The 13,798-nt window shown below is 41.8% G+C and overlaps 1 protein-coding gene across 23 annotated transcripts in view; it reads right to left on the bottom strand.

Moving 5' to 3' along the window:
- Positions 1-13,798, bottom strand: part of RGS6 (regulator of G protein signaling 6) — a 281,434-nt gene that overhangs the window by 127,572 nt on the left and 140,064 nt on the right. For 9 of the 23 annotated variants that reach the window (XM_080596046.1, XM_080596026.1, XM_080596035.1 and 6 more), the window contains one exon: positions 7,973-8,047. The exons of 11 other annotated variants lie outside the window; for them this stretch is intronic. In XM_080596046.1, the coding sequence (XP_080452172.1) occupies positions 7,973-8,047 (75 nt within the window). 3 more of the 23 variants (XM_080596025.1, XM_080596031.1, XM_080596030.1) reach the window with 3 other exon arrangements.

The raw sequence follows: 13,798 nt of genomic DNA, 5'->3' as shown, positions 1-13,798 counted from the left end.
GGATCAGGGGTTGGGGAACAGTGTGACAAAGCAGTCGGAGCACTCTCCTGTGTGCTGACCCCAGAGCTGCTACGCATTGTCAAAGCACTGCGGCCACGTGTCACAACAATACAGTGTTGTGGTGCATCACAACACAGGACTTACCAGTTCTCCAAATCACTAGGAGGAGATACTAACTGCTTCCAGGCAGCAGAGAAAGTGAGTACTGCTGTTCAATAAAAATTGTAGCTATGCAATTCTATACAATGGGACAGGTTAAATCAAATGTCATGCTTCAGGGCAAAATACAATTGCCTGCAGAACGAAGAAAGCATTTTTCCGCCCATAGTTTTTCACAACAGTTGTTCTTGCCTCTCTCCAAAACAGGAAAAGAAGTAAATGTTACAAAGAAGGACAAATAATACAAATGACAGACCACACGTAAGACACTAATTTGCACATAAGAATTACCAGAATCTTTTCGCCATTCTACTTGCTTCTTCCTTAGTAAAAGGTATGAGATGGAAGAGACTGAAGTTCTATGAATTATTAACAGAAAATTGGTATAAAAATGTTCCAGACTCTGCCTCTTCTATTTTTAACATACACTTAACCTGAGTTCATTCACTGCCTGTTCATTAGAACTATTTATACGCAGGTTTGTTTCACCTCACATTAAGAAGCAAGATTTAACCATGCCACAGCTACAGAAGATATCCTCCTCTATTAAATGAGCAAGCATGAAATAAGCCTCTGCTTAAAAAAAAAAATCACTTAAAGTGGTTTCTAGTAGCTTTTCAAATGTGGGTAAAATGTTGCCTTTCCTTTTTGCATTGCCCTTCAAAACAGTGATCCTTTTTTTTCCTCTGATCCATCACGAACCAAGCCTCCCTCCTAGCCGGACCACAGGCAGCCTGGCTCCAGAGTGGCCCAGCCGTGCCCATCCTGGGTGCTGGCAGAAATGGCGAAGCCACAAGAAACTTTTTCTTTTAAAAAGAAGCGTAGATGAAGGAGAGGAAGAATCTAGATTTACAAGGATCCTTAAGATTTATCCAATTTCCCTAATGGTTAACAAATAAAATCCATACTGGAAGCATCCCCCACAGAATGAATTTTACTTTTCAAGCATGAATAATATGACACAAAAGTGGGGCAGAAACATATACCTGTCTTTTCTTTGTGGCAGTACCACTGCACAGATGGCAAGGAGCTCTTATTAGTCACAGAAGGAATATTTGATTATCTGCACAATAATGTAAAACTAAGAGCAAAATTTGAATGCCAACGTTAACTACACATAGTTATTGCCTAAACTGCCAGTCAACCTGCAGTGTTACTTTAGTTTTGCAGGATAAAATAGATAGAGAATACATATTGTATAAAGCTATTCTAGGCTATTTACTGGCACCACATCCTACAAATCATCAAAAGGTTAGCATGCATAAAATCAAAGTGATGACCTCTGATGACTTTCCTAGAAAAAGTAATGACTGAAGTTAGCTTAGAGGGATTTCACAGTGGGATGCTGAGGTTCCAGTCCTCTCCAGGTTTAGGGAGGGGCTTTCTTCAAGCTAGAATCAATCTGATCCGTGAGTCATTAAAATGAGGAAGTTTGGGAAAAACAGTTCTTAATACCTGACTTTTCCTCATATCCTGACCAAATTTGGAAAAAATATCCTGTGCTAGGTACAAGGAATTCATCATATTAATACTTACACAACTTTTTTTTTTTTAACTGTAGATATTTTGGGACTCTGTTTTGCAAGACTCTCATGTAGGAAATAAAACGCACAGTAACACTATGGTTGCAAAGAGAATGAGAGAAGATGTGAAAGCAATTCACAACCATTTCAAAGCCTTAACCCAGAACAAGATGTATATGGGACCTTTGTGTATAGGGGAATCCTGCCCAATGGTTGCTATTTGAAGGATGCAGAAAAAAATCAGAAGAAAGCATAAAGCAAGTTACATTGGGTATGGGCTCAAGAATCATGGTTCAGCTTCTGGGGCTCAATTCTGGGCACTGCCATCACAGAATTACAGAGTGGCTGAGGCTGGCAGGGAGCTCTGGAACCCAATTGGTCCAAACCTCTGCTCAGACAGGGCCTCCTAAAGCAGGTTGCCCAGGACCACATCCAGGTGGCTTCTGAACACCTCCCAAGGATGGAGACTCCACAGCCTCTCTGGACAACCTGTGCCAGCGCTCCTTCACCCACACAGTAAAAAAGTGTTTCCTGACATTCAGATAGAACTGTGTTTCTTCTGTGTTCCAGTTTGTGCCCACTGCCTCTTGCCCTGGCACTGGGCACCACTGAAAAGAGCCTGGCTCCCTCCTCTTTGCACCCTCCCTTCAGGTATTATTAGGCATTGATGAGATCCCCCTGCACCTCCTCTTCTCCAGGCTGAACAGTCCCGGCTTTCAGCCTTTCCTCGTAGGAGAGGTGCTCCAGTCCCTTCAGCATCTTGGTGGCCCTCGGACTCTCTCCAATCTGTCCACGTCTCCTGCTGTGGGGCCTGGGCCTGGATGCAGCACAGGTGTGGCCTCACCAGTGCTGAGGAGAGGGGAAGGACAACCCGTGTCCTGCTGGCAATGCTTTCCCTAATGTAGCCAAGAGTACCATCAGCCTTTTTAGCAGCAAGGGCACATCGCTCACTCGTGTTCCACTTGATGTCTACCAGAGCTCCTCGGTCCTTTTTGGCAGAGGAAAAGGCTTAAAGAAAACTTCAAGCACTACCATAAACTGATCTAAATCAGAGTTCACATCCGGTTCCAAACACTAATCTCTGACCATTCTACGTTCTTTGCATTTTGGTGGAGTTGCCAAAATCATGTATTTTTTAACTGTTTAAAGAAACTGAAAGACAGTAGGAAAATTAAGCTGTTTTCTGGTTCCTTCCATAAACAGAAGGCTATCTTAGAAGACAATAGAAGAAAAATTATTACTGTTAACCTATTATTTCTAGCCTAAGAGGAGAATAGGATGCTTTCTCTAACACTTTTTTTTTTTTTTTATTTACCAGATAGGGCCAACTTCTCCCCTTAAAGACCTGTTTCAAATGTGTTCCATTTGAAACACCAAGGTAAAAACCCAGTGACCTTCATTCAGGAAGAGGTAAATGCAATGATTGATGGTAAGTCTTTTCATTCCTCATTCCTCCTCCTCATTTTTCTAAACATAGCACAAAACTCCTGAAATTTTTCAGGTGCATCAGCAGTTGCAACCCTAGTACACGTTTATAGGAAGCTAAAGTTCAGAATTCTTTCTTCTGTGGTTATATGGGAAGCTTTTCCATTTACATCCACGTTTTTGTGAATAGGCACTTTTTCCTCAAAAAAAGTGCAGATGAGGTCACTCTGCAGAGTTTAAGACAGTAGAGAACACTTCTAAAGTCTGACAATTCTGAAATTTCTGTGAGAAACATTCACAATTTTAACTAACCTCCTGGAGGATGGGCATTTTTAAGAGTTCTTCTTTACCTGTCAAAGCTCACAGGTCAGATCTTTTGGGGGACGGTTGGCCTTTTAAGGTCCTTTCTTATTCAGAGTTTCTGAAATAAGGTCATTCTTTTTACTATTGTCACCCTTTACCAGAATACAGTTTCTTTTAACAGAACATCACATCTTCTCATGGCATGCTTCAAGACAGCTTTCTATTAACTTCTCCTCAGTTTGGATTTTGCAGAGAAACTTGCATGAGTACTCATTTTTTTTCCCCCCAAATATAGTTTCTATATTAAAAAAAATCCATCATCTGAGTTACTGTGCTTTGAATCAATGCATTTTTCTCCTCTAGAACAAGTAACTAATGGAGTGAGCTCCTCACACAGTTTTCATTTGCCCTAGTTGGTAGGATGTTTCAGAAAGTTACTAACATAGTAGGAACGATTCTGACCCCGTTCATGCTGTGTTCACTGTCACTAGTACCTCGCTGACTCCAAACTTGTGCCTGCATAAGCAAGCTAAAACTTAGGGCACAAGCACAACATGGAAGCCGGGATGCAAGGGCTTATTATGCACTGAGATCTCTGGGATTTTTGTTCAGTCACCTGTGTATGAAGCTGTAGCACTGTCACACTGACGAGGAAACAAGCCCTGCACCATGTCCTGCTGCCTCACTTCCCTGGCTGCGGGTGGATCTGGGACCTTTTTCCACTACGTATGGATCATCATATATGAAAATGGTGCTGTGCCATCTGAGGCTGTGCAAGCTCTCACCTGTTCTCTTGGAAGTGAATGAATTGAGAAAAAAAGAATCAGATTGTGAATTGAATGTAGACTGCATGATTTTAAAACCTGCCGGGCATGACAAGGGAAGAAGCTCCCCCTCCCCCAGCGCCTTCTTGCTTTTCCCCCACTGACCTGGAAGAGAAATGCCCCGGGCAGCTGCTGCCCCTTCCCTACCCCAACAAACCTGCAGCTTCTCCAGCTGACCACAGAAGGACATCATTACAGGTGTGCACTTGACTGAGCACATACCCTCCTTGCTCCAGCTGCCCTGCATAATGAAGTAATGTTACAGCTGATAATTTCATGCCACTTCAAAAGTAAGGTATGCCTTCCAGCACTTATCTGTGCTCATAAAGCTATTTTGACAAATGAAAAAACTCAGCTGAGGAGAATGAAGCACTTGCCCAGAGCTGTGAAAGTCAGCAAGAAAGCTATAGGCACATCCATAGCTTCGCAGGTCTGATTATGCTTTATAATCACAGTCTGTCCTTACTCTTACACTTAATGCATGGATGAGAAAGCCTTCAAAGAAACCTAAAAAACAAAGACTCTTATTTCCTTCACGTTATAAGTGCAATCCACATGGCTGTATAGCCACTGACATTACAGATGGTGACAAGACTCAGACAATTGTTCATTAGCACTCAAAGTACAGCCCGCTTAACTGTCCATTGCCAAAGTCACTACCAACGTCTTCGCTCCGAAAAGCATGGAAGCACGTGCTTGAAGCATGTCACACGTACTCCTATTAGGTACAGCACACAGGTATATGTTTAACTTCAAGCATCTGCCTAAATTCTGAATCACTTATTTTAGTGAGTCAGGTGTATATTTACCCTCCTGCCCCCGCCTTCTAAGCAGGATAGTTTGCTGATGCAATAACTACACAAGATCCCAAAACACAGACAGAAAGGAAATACTTCAGAGTCTTTCAGGGATAATATCCTCCCATCACACAAGCTAAGCAGCCAGGGCCTTAAACTGAACCAGCAGAGGGAACCCAAATGCTGCAGGCTCCAGCTTCCACCCAGCAGAAGCAGCATTAGCGGTGCCCAGCGGCTGCAGCACCCGCTGCTGAGCCCACAACCTGCCCGCTGCTGGACTAAATACATTAGCTTTAATATGTTTGCATAGTCTAATCTAGCTGATTTGTATTTTCCTGCTTTTCTACTTCATTCACATTAAGCCTGTCTTCCATTACACCAGTATAACACTCACGGTATGTACTCAAGACAACATGCAAGGTGCTAGTCCACAACTTTGCTATCATAATTTTTTTTTTTTTAACACATATACAACTCTTTGGTAGGACATTTGTACTGTTTTCTTGCTGTGTGTATATATATATACATACATACACACACACACACTTTTTGGCGAATGATATGGGTTTTTCTGGCACAAGAAGACATACACGTGGGAGTTTCTCCTTCACTGCCTGAGAATTTCTTCTACTTAAATGTTTTGGGAAAGCTACAGTGGGTTTCCCATGAGTTTTCTGGCACCCTACTTAAATCCCTTTTCAGCATCTTGAACTAAATTTGCATGTGAAAACAGAGATTACCCTAAAACAATTAGAATGTCAACTGATTTAGAATCTCCTAAACTGTAGAGGATTGTGGAGTTTATTTTAGCAGGACAGTGAGAACTTTGTGGACAAGCAAACACATTGGAAAAACTTTCAGAAGCTTGAAAATTACTACTTTTTTTCTTCCTTCTACTATCACATTCTATGGGAGAGAGCTATAGACTTCTGCATAAGTTAAACTCACTCTATTCACACCATTTGTTTCCTGTTGGACTGCCCACAGCAACATTTCACAGTCTTTCAACAAAAGCACATCTGCATCAGTTCCTCCAAGGACACCAGAACACGCAACGTGCTGCACAGAGCGATGAAAACAGCAGAGCCATGTGAAAAAAGCACAAGGACTTAGAGGAACCCTTCACCGAGTCAGACCAATGTGGATCTGAATACCAGCTCTGCATTCACTTTATCCCATCTTCATATCTCTAAAGCATGGTAAGTCCTCCTTCAGCCACCTCTGTGCAAACAGAGGGGTCCCACCCATTTCAGCATCTCCCCCTAAGACAGCTGCTCTGTCCCCTTGTTTCAGCTGCCCTTCTTTGTATGTTCATGAACAACACCGTGTCCTCCTTGAGGTACAGACACCAGGAACGTTAGCTTGCATTGCCTTCACGTGAGTGGCAAAAATGATTACTGGTTTCCTTGATGTTACCTCTGTCAGGAATCCATAATTCCCTTTAGTCCTGTTTCCTCTGTGAAGAAAACCTGCTGCTGAGAACAGGTGTCAGCAGTGAGTGGAGGTTAACAGGTGATGAAAACAGTCTCAAGGACAAACTGCATACAGCTGGATTTCAGAAGTTGCAATTAAGTTATATCCTCCCATACCTCCAGAAAAATAAAGGAAAAGGTGAAAAGAGTTCTTGCATCAATTCAAACTTGGATTTGTCACAGACATTATTTGCACAACTCCATGATTTGCCCAGCAACGAAGGATGAACGTAAGGGGCTGGGAACCAGAAAATGGAAAGTCCATTCTACTAATGTTTACATGGGGAAAGTACAATCCTCTCTTATTTTTAGACATGAGACCATATTTTATTATGTCAAGCATTAATATAGGTTTGTAGAGGGAAAAAAAAAGTCAGTTCTGGCTTAATTTGGAAACATATTTGACAAATGCAAAAGCAGGTCTGCGTTTCTGTGATTTATAACGGGATACTGTAATAGCTGGATAGAAGCAGATTTATATGGCCTGTATTTAATTGAGATCCAAAATGAGAAGCACTGTCACTTATAATGAGCCTTAGCTGTGAGGTATGTCCCCCATTCTCTTGCTTGTCAGGCATTTCAATTATCTCTCGTGTACTTTGTTATAAATAACGCTGCAAGGAGATGTTCTAATCCAGGCTGTCCGCAAAAATCAAGGGCTCAGAGGAACCAAGATTCATTTGTATAACAACTGTTTTTTAACTCAGGACTGCTGAAATCAGTAATGATATTCACATGCAGAAGAATTCCAACTGTTTTACTGTCACAAAAGTCCAGCTCTATTGAGGTAGCCAGTGATACTCAACTGCCACCATCCCCCCAGGTTTGAAAGGCAAAAACTCCAGCAGGTGTTCAGTGGATACTTCTGAAAATTCCCATTTCTAACAGCTGGATTTCTGGCTAAGGGAAGTTTGGCCCTACTCTTAAAAGCACATGATTTCAGATACTGACAGCTGTGCTACTACCTGAATTATTAGACAGTCACACTAACTTGATCCTACTTGATCCTTTTTTCTTTTCCTCTTCTCTCTTCTCCTCTCCATAGTTTGTCCTCCACTTTGTCACATCTGACATACCTCTTTCCATAATACTACTATAAAAAACTTTTTTCATATAACATAGATACGTTTTACACTTCATATAATACCATACATACGTGCAATAGTATCACTTACACATTACTGAGTGAAATGGATTCTATTTTGCTGCTTTGCAAATACGTTTCCTGGCAAGTCAAGAGCTTTTCACAAAGACGATGACTTTCTTGAATATTAAATTCAACCTAAACGAAAAGGAACATTTCCAGTCCTTTCTCACATTCTCACTTTAGACAGTCTTTGTGCAAACATCTGTTCTGTTTGCTAAAATGCTTTATAGGTTTTATCAGCTACAGCATGAAAATATTAACTGCAATTAAAACACTGAGAGCTTGAACGTTGCTTACTGAAATGAGAAGACTGTCCTCATACCTCATCTGCATATTTGTCCAGACTGCTCAGGTCCCTGGAAAAGCAGCTCAAAGCAACAGGTTGTTCACAGATCATCTTAAAAAAAAGACAAGAAGCAGCAGCAAATAAATAGGCAAATAAATACCCTGTCTCAGCCACATGCACAATCAGAACAGCCTCACTGATTTCACCTGAGCAGATGCTTTCCATCAACTTTCCTAGAGACAGCATCTATAAGCAGCCAACCAAGAACCATGAATATAGATACTTCTAAGCTGGACAGTCAGCCACCTCTACCTAAAATGAAATATTGAAAGGTACAACAGAATTATTACATTATCAGAAGATGCTTACTGTTTTCACTCCTTAAAATTCAAAGCCCTAATTAACAATCCTTTGTTTTTCCCTAACCGGAAGAAGGCAGGTTACATTTAACCCAATTGTTCTGCTACAAAAGGTGACTCAGCATTTAAAAGCAACAATCCCAGTAATTTCTTACTCCTAGTCCTTTGTGCTTATGGTTTTACAGTTTATTGGTGGTATAAGGAAGCACATACTGCTTCATTACTAATTTGTTTCTAATTTTAACTAGGAATTAAATCCCCCATCCGTATTAATCACCATGTAGCATCTTACCAAATACATATCTTCCCAACAAGGAGAATACACTTGGATTTACTGTGTACTTTCCACCTGACATTGTGGCATTTAAAAATGTAATTATCTTTCCATGACAAGGTGAGAATTGCTATTTTAATAACCTGTACTACTCTGGTATTTTTGGACTCAGGTCTTTATGACTACTATAATGGTCTGGCCAGTCACTAGCTAGCACTGGAGGAGCTCATGCTCACAAAGATGAGACTTATCTAGCCAAAGGGTGTCCTGAAGCAGCAAGCTGCCAAGTTAAGGCCAGGCCAGGCCCCACCGAAGGGACTTTTTGGGAAAATTGCCTCATTAGAACTGCAGCATAGAAGTTGGTAGGCACCTCATAAAAATGTTACAATCTGTTTTCTAGTTGTAAAAATGTTTTTCAAGAGTTTTGTTGTTCTCAGAAATTATGTTTTGCCTTAAAAAGGCTGCTGAACCACTGGTTATTATTGGCACTCAATACAGACAATAAATAATAAGTACCAGGTAAGCGCACCAGATTTACCAGTTCATCAGTTATGCTGGTAACCTGTCTCCAAAACTGGTTGCTAAAAGAAAAAAATGTAAATTCAGTCCACTACAATGTTCATACATGTACATAATATTGCTAGTTGTGTGACTGCTGAGTCAAGAAAAAGAAGAGAAAAATGAAGCTCACTTTTAAGTGTTCTCTCTTTGGAGCTGTGCTAAATTGTGAGGGACAGCAAAGGGATATAAACGAATTGGTTGTACTTGTAATACAAGTGTAGTGCAGGTGATAAGCAAGCACATCTACACACGCACACCTCCTCCCTCAAAGGGATATATATACAGTCTATAAGGATGAAGGTGTGCCACACCTTACAGAACATTTTGCAAGGAGGGCAGGACAAAAAGGGTTTTCTACTATTCTATCTTAAAGCATTTGCCTAAAACATTTTAATTTATCTGCTACAGCTAAATACATTGCAAGTGGACATAAATACAGATTCATTTTGAAGCAATTGGCGTGATTACTTTCCTCGAGTTATGAAAATTACTATGTAAACCAGAGTCATAAACTGAGTGAAATAACTAACTCTCAAACCACCATCCAGGCATTAAAATCTCTGAACTGGTAGTAAAATAATTGGAGTAAACATTTCTTCCTCCTACTGATGCTTAAACCTAGAAATTCTCAGTGGCAATTGTTACTAACAGAAGTTTTTATCAACATAATTAATGATAAAAACAACAAAGACAACTGCTAGCGGTTATGCTATAAATTTAATTATCAGCAATGAAAAAAGTGTAATTTTAATTGACTGAAGTGTCACTTGCACATGCAAGTAGCCAAGGCACTCCCTACTACAGCACATCCTCTTCCAGTAAAAGTTACTCTAAAAGCCTGTTGCTCCCAAACGAGCCTTTTTACAGGGTCACCAGATGGTGTGAGGTTGGACAGACCTCTGGAGGTCACCTGCGACCACTCCACTGTTCAACCTGGGCCACCTAGAGCTCGCTGCTCCTAAGCGGCTTTGATGCTGCCTAGATTAGTTCAACTTTTAAATCCATGGCAGAAGGAGGGAGGAGAGGTCTTTTTAAATGCTTACTGAAGACCTCACTTATGAAGACATAAATTCATTTTAAGTTTCACAACCTTAAGAATGCATAGAATCATAGAATAGGTTGGAAGAGAACTTAAAGATCATGTGGTCCCACCATCACCCCACTATCAATGCCACCCACTAAACCATGTCATGATTCAGTATGATTCAGTAGAGTAGGTATCTTCTTTTGCACCAAAGATCAACTGGGAAGAGAAGTTCCTCAGTCCTGGTAGAGGTGTGGGCAGAGCTATCTAGGTAATGCAGGACATTTGGGTTACCATGTGTCCTGGTTCCAGTTAGGACAGAGTTAAGTAGCTCATAGTAGCTGGTAGGGTGCTATGTTTTGGATTAGGATGAGAAGAGCGCTGATAACATGCTGATGTTTTAATTGTTGCAGAGCAGTGTTTACACCAGGCCAAGGACTTTTCGGCTTCTTGCTCTGTCCTGCCAGCGAGCAGGCTGGGGGTGCAGCAGGAGCTGGGAGGGGACAGACCCAGGACAGCTGACCCAAACTGGCCAAAGGGGTATTCCATACCATCTGACGTCATGCTAAACAATATATAGGGGTGGCTGGCCGGGGTGGGGGGGCCGGCTGCTCGGGAATAGGCTGGGCATCGGTCAGCGGGTGGTGAGCAATTGCATTGTGCATCACTTGTTTTCTTACACATTATTATTGTTAATACTATTACCATTATCACTATTATTATTATTGTTATTATTATTTTCCTGTCTTAATAAACTGTCTTTATCTCAACTCACAGGCTTCACTTTCCCGTTTCTCTCCCCCATCCCAGAGAGGGAGGGGGGAGGGTGAGCGAACGGCTGTGTGGTGTTTAGCTGCCAGCCGGGTTAAACCACAACACCATGGAATTACATTGATCTCTGCAATAACAGAAAAAGAGTAAGTGGGATGGTAAGGAAGGCATATTTTTTTGCAAAGCACATAAATACCAAGAATGCCATCTATTACTATTTTTTTCTGTGGTTACTTTAAAGAGCTGAAAGTAAATTAAAGACTGATTAGGTGCTGGGATGACTTACATACAGCAAATACTTCACAGAAGTACAGGAAGGACAGCAGTAATCTGGAGGATACCGTAACCTCCCCATTATCCTGAAAGACATGCAACAGGAACTGCAAGAGCAGAGAGTAACATGGTAGAAATTAGTGCTACTAAAACTGCATTTATGCAATTTAAAAGGTTCAGAGAATTAGTGCAGAAGAAAGCTGCACAAGAGACAGTGAGGAAAGGCTCTCTGCCTTTGGTAAAGGTAGGGAGGAGACATTTGCCCAGAGAGAAGTGAGGAGAAGAAAGCAGCCCCGGAGCAGAAAATGGAGCGACCAGCCCCCAGCCAGCTCAACCACTGCAGCAGCAGGGGGAGAGCAGTGCCAGCGCTACTGAGAACTTCTTTCAGCTGCTTTAGATTGCCCTTTTGTAACACTGACCTTAGCTTTGCCTTCAAGGATAGCAACCACTTCGCTAGATTAAATCTGTTTTTCTTTGAGTCCGTTCAATGATATTACTGCTCTCAGGTAACTGGCCATACTCTGGCAGTAACGCATCTCCGTACTAAAGTGCTAGGAATCCAGCACGTCTTATGCTGCAGCTTGATTTTACATAGCACTTACCACAGCAGAGAACTGCTGACGCCTTTTTCTTTCTTTCTTTCTTTGGATAAATTAGGCTTGAAAACAGCACAATGCCATGCTCTATGGCTTGCATGTTTTGCGGGGCTGCCTGCAGCACTGGTACCCCGAGCCCGCTGCGGCACCGCGGCGCACCTGGGGACATCAGATGGCAGCTGGGCTAGGCGGAAACCCTGCACCTCCACCTCCCATCTTCACTGCCTCCACCACCCTGTCTGGGCCTCAACGGGCATCACAGCACAAAAAGACAGAGATTAGTTCGGATGGGGTCAGTAGGTACAAGTCACAGAGTCACCGAGTGCCTGAGGCAGGCAGGGACCTCTGGAGCCCGCCTGGTGCAGCCCCCTGCAGAACCACGTCCAAGTGGCTTCTGAATACCTCCAAGGTTGGAGACTGCACAGCCTTTCTGGCCTGGGAAGAGTCTGGGAAGACGAGGTTTGTTACCAGATTTCTGGAGGGATCCTGCAGGGGGGAGATTTATGTGCTGGTAAAGGGCTCGACAGCAAGCTGCTCCAATGGTTTTGTCTCTGGAGCAAAGGCCTGCCTCCTTCTGCCTTGCGAGGCAAGGGCTTGAGCTCAGGTTCCTCTGTCATGCATACCTTCCGGCCCCCTATTTTGTGAATCCTAGACTGCTTAAGTAAAAGGAACCTGGTAATTATGGAATTAAAGTTTACTTAATTCTATAAATAAAATACATTTTGAATTATTTATGAATTTGTTTATTTCTTTAAATCAGGCACCTGAGATGTGCCTTCCAGCTACCTAGCACACAGGCAGGGAGGTGCACAGTAACCAACCTGCTCTGCAGCACTGCAGAAATGGGCCGCTTTTGAGTTTATTTTCCTGTGATACGCTAAATCATCATGACACCAGTTCTTGGCTAACACACGGCTATTTACCTTCTTGACACAGAACAGAGGCCATGACTATATGTCTAGATGAAGCAAACTCAGATAAAAGGGTTTTTGGGTCTTCCATTTATGGGGATTTGGTGCCTTACTTATAGTGCTCTTGGTTACTCCAGGGACAGACACATTACAAAAAGCATCTAATGCCCATGCTAACCTGTTAGACAGAGCTGAGTGAGCTGCTATGAACACTGAACAAGGATTTGACAAATTTACACTCCCAGTGTTAGAAAAAGTAAATTCTGATGTTTTTACATAAAGATTGGGTATCTGACTGAAGAATGACTGATCTCACAACAGTTTAATTTCTTATACGCTCTCAGCTACTGAAATATGACACCTTCTGACACGTCACGATGTTTCTGCATGCTTGGTGGAAGCACACACTACTGCCCTGGCTGAAAACGAATCCTCAAAGGGAGAAGTGAGCTGTGAGATCTCTGTTCCTCTTGTAATGTGACTGTGGGGCACTCATGTTCTGGAGGCAAAATTCTGAATGGGCAAAGAAATCTCAAAACAAGAATGACTGAAGCGTATCTAGGCACGTATAACACAGAGGAAATACTGCTATTTAAACATAATGTACTTGGGCATATTTCTGTGCTTTCCTGCTACTTGCAAGAAACAATGTGCATCATCTTTGTAAGAATCCAGTAGAGGAGATGAGCAAAATTGTCAGATAGTTTCTGTCCTATAATATTTTAGAATAATATTTTAATTTTACATAATCAAAAATTCTCCAAAACAGAAAACTAGATATCAAATAGTTGATCAAAACAACTCTTTAATCTTTCTCTGATTTCCAGAACAGAGATCCAGCAGAGTTAAAAGGGGGGTGGGGGGGTGGGGGGAAGGGAGAAATAAAATATTGACAGTTGAATGCAAACGCCAGAAAATGTTAAGCCCTCAGGTTTCTATTTGAGGTTGTTAAATGATTCTTTCTTTTGAGACCAAACATAAATAAACAATGCTTCAAAATAAGCAAGTCAATTTGCCTGAAAAAAATGTAAAACTTTGTGTGAAGCCATTTGAATTAAAAAAAATTATGAACAAATCAACTAACATAAACAGA

The sequence above is a fragment of the Anser brachyrhynchus genome (genome assembly GCF_964034855.1).
Source record: "Anser brachyrhynchus genome assembly, chromosome: 5".
Lineage (NCBI taxonomy): Eukaryota > Metazoa > Chordata > Aves > Anseriformes > Anatidae > Anser > Anser brachyrhynchus.
Note: the sequence above shows the minus strand (reverse complement) of the source record. Positions and strands in the feature narration are given on the sequence as shown.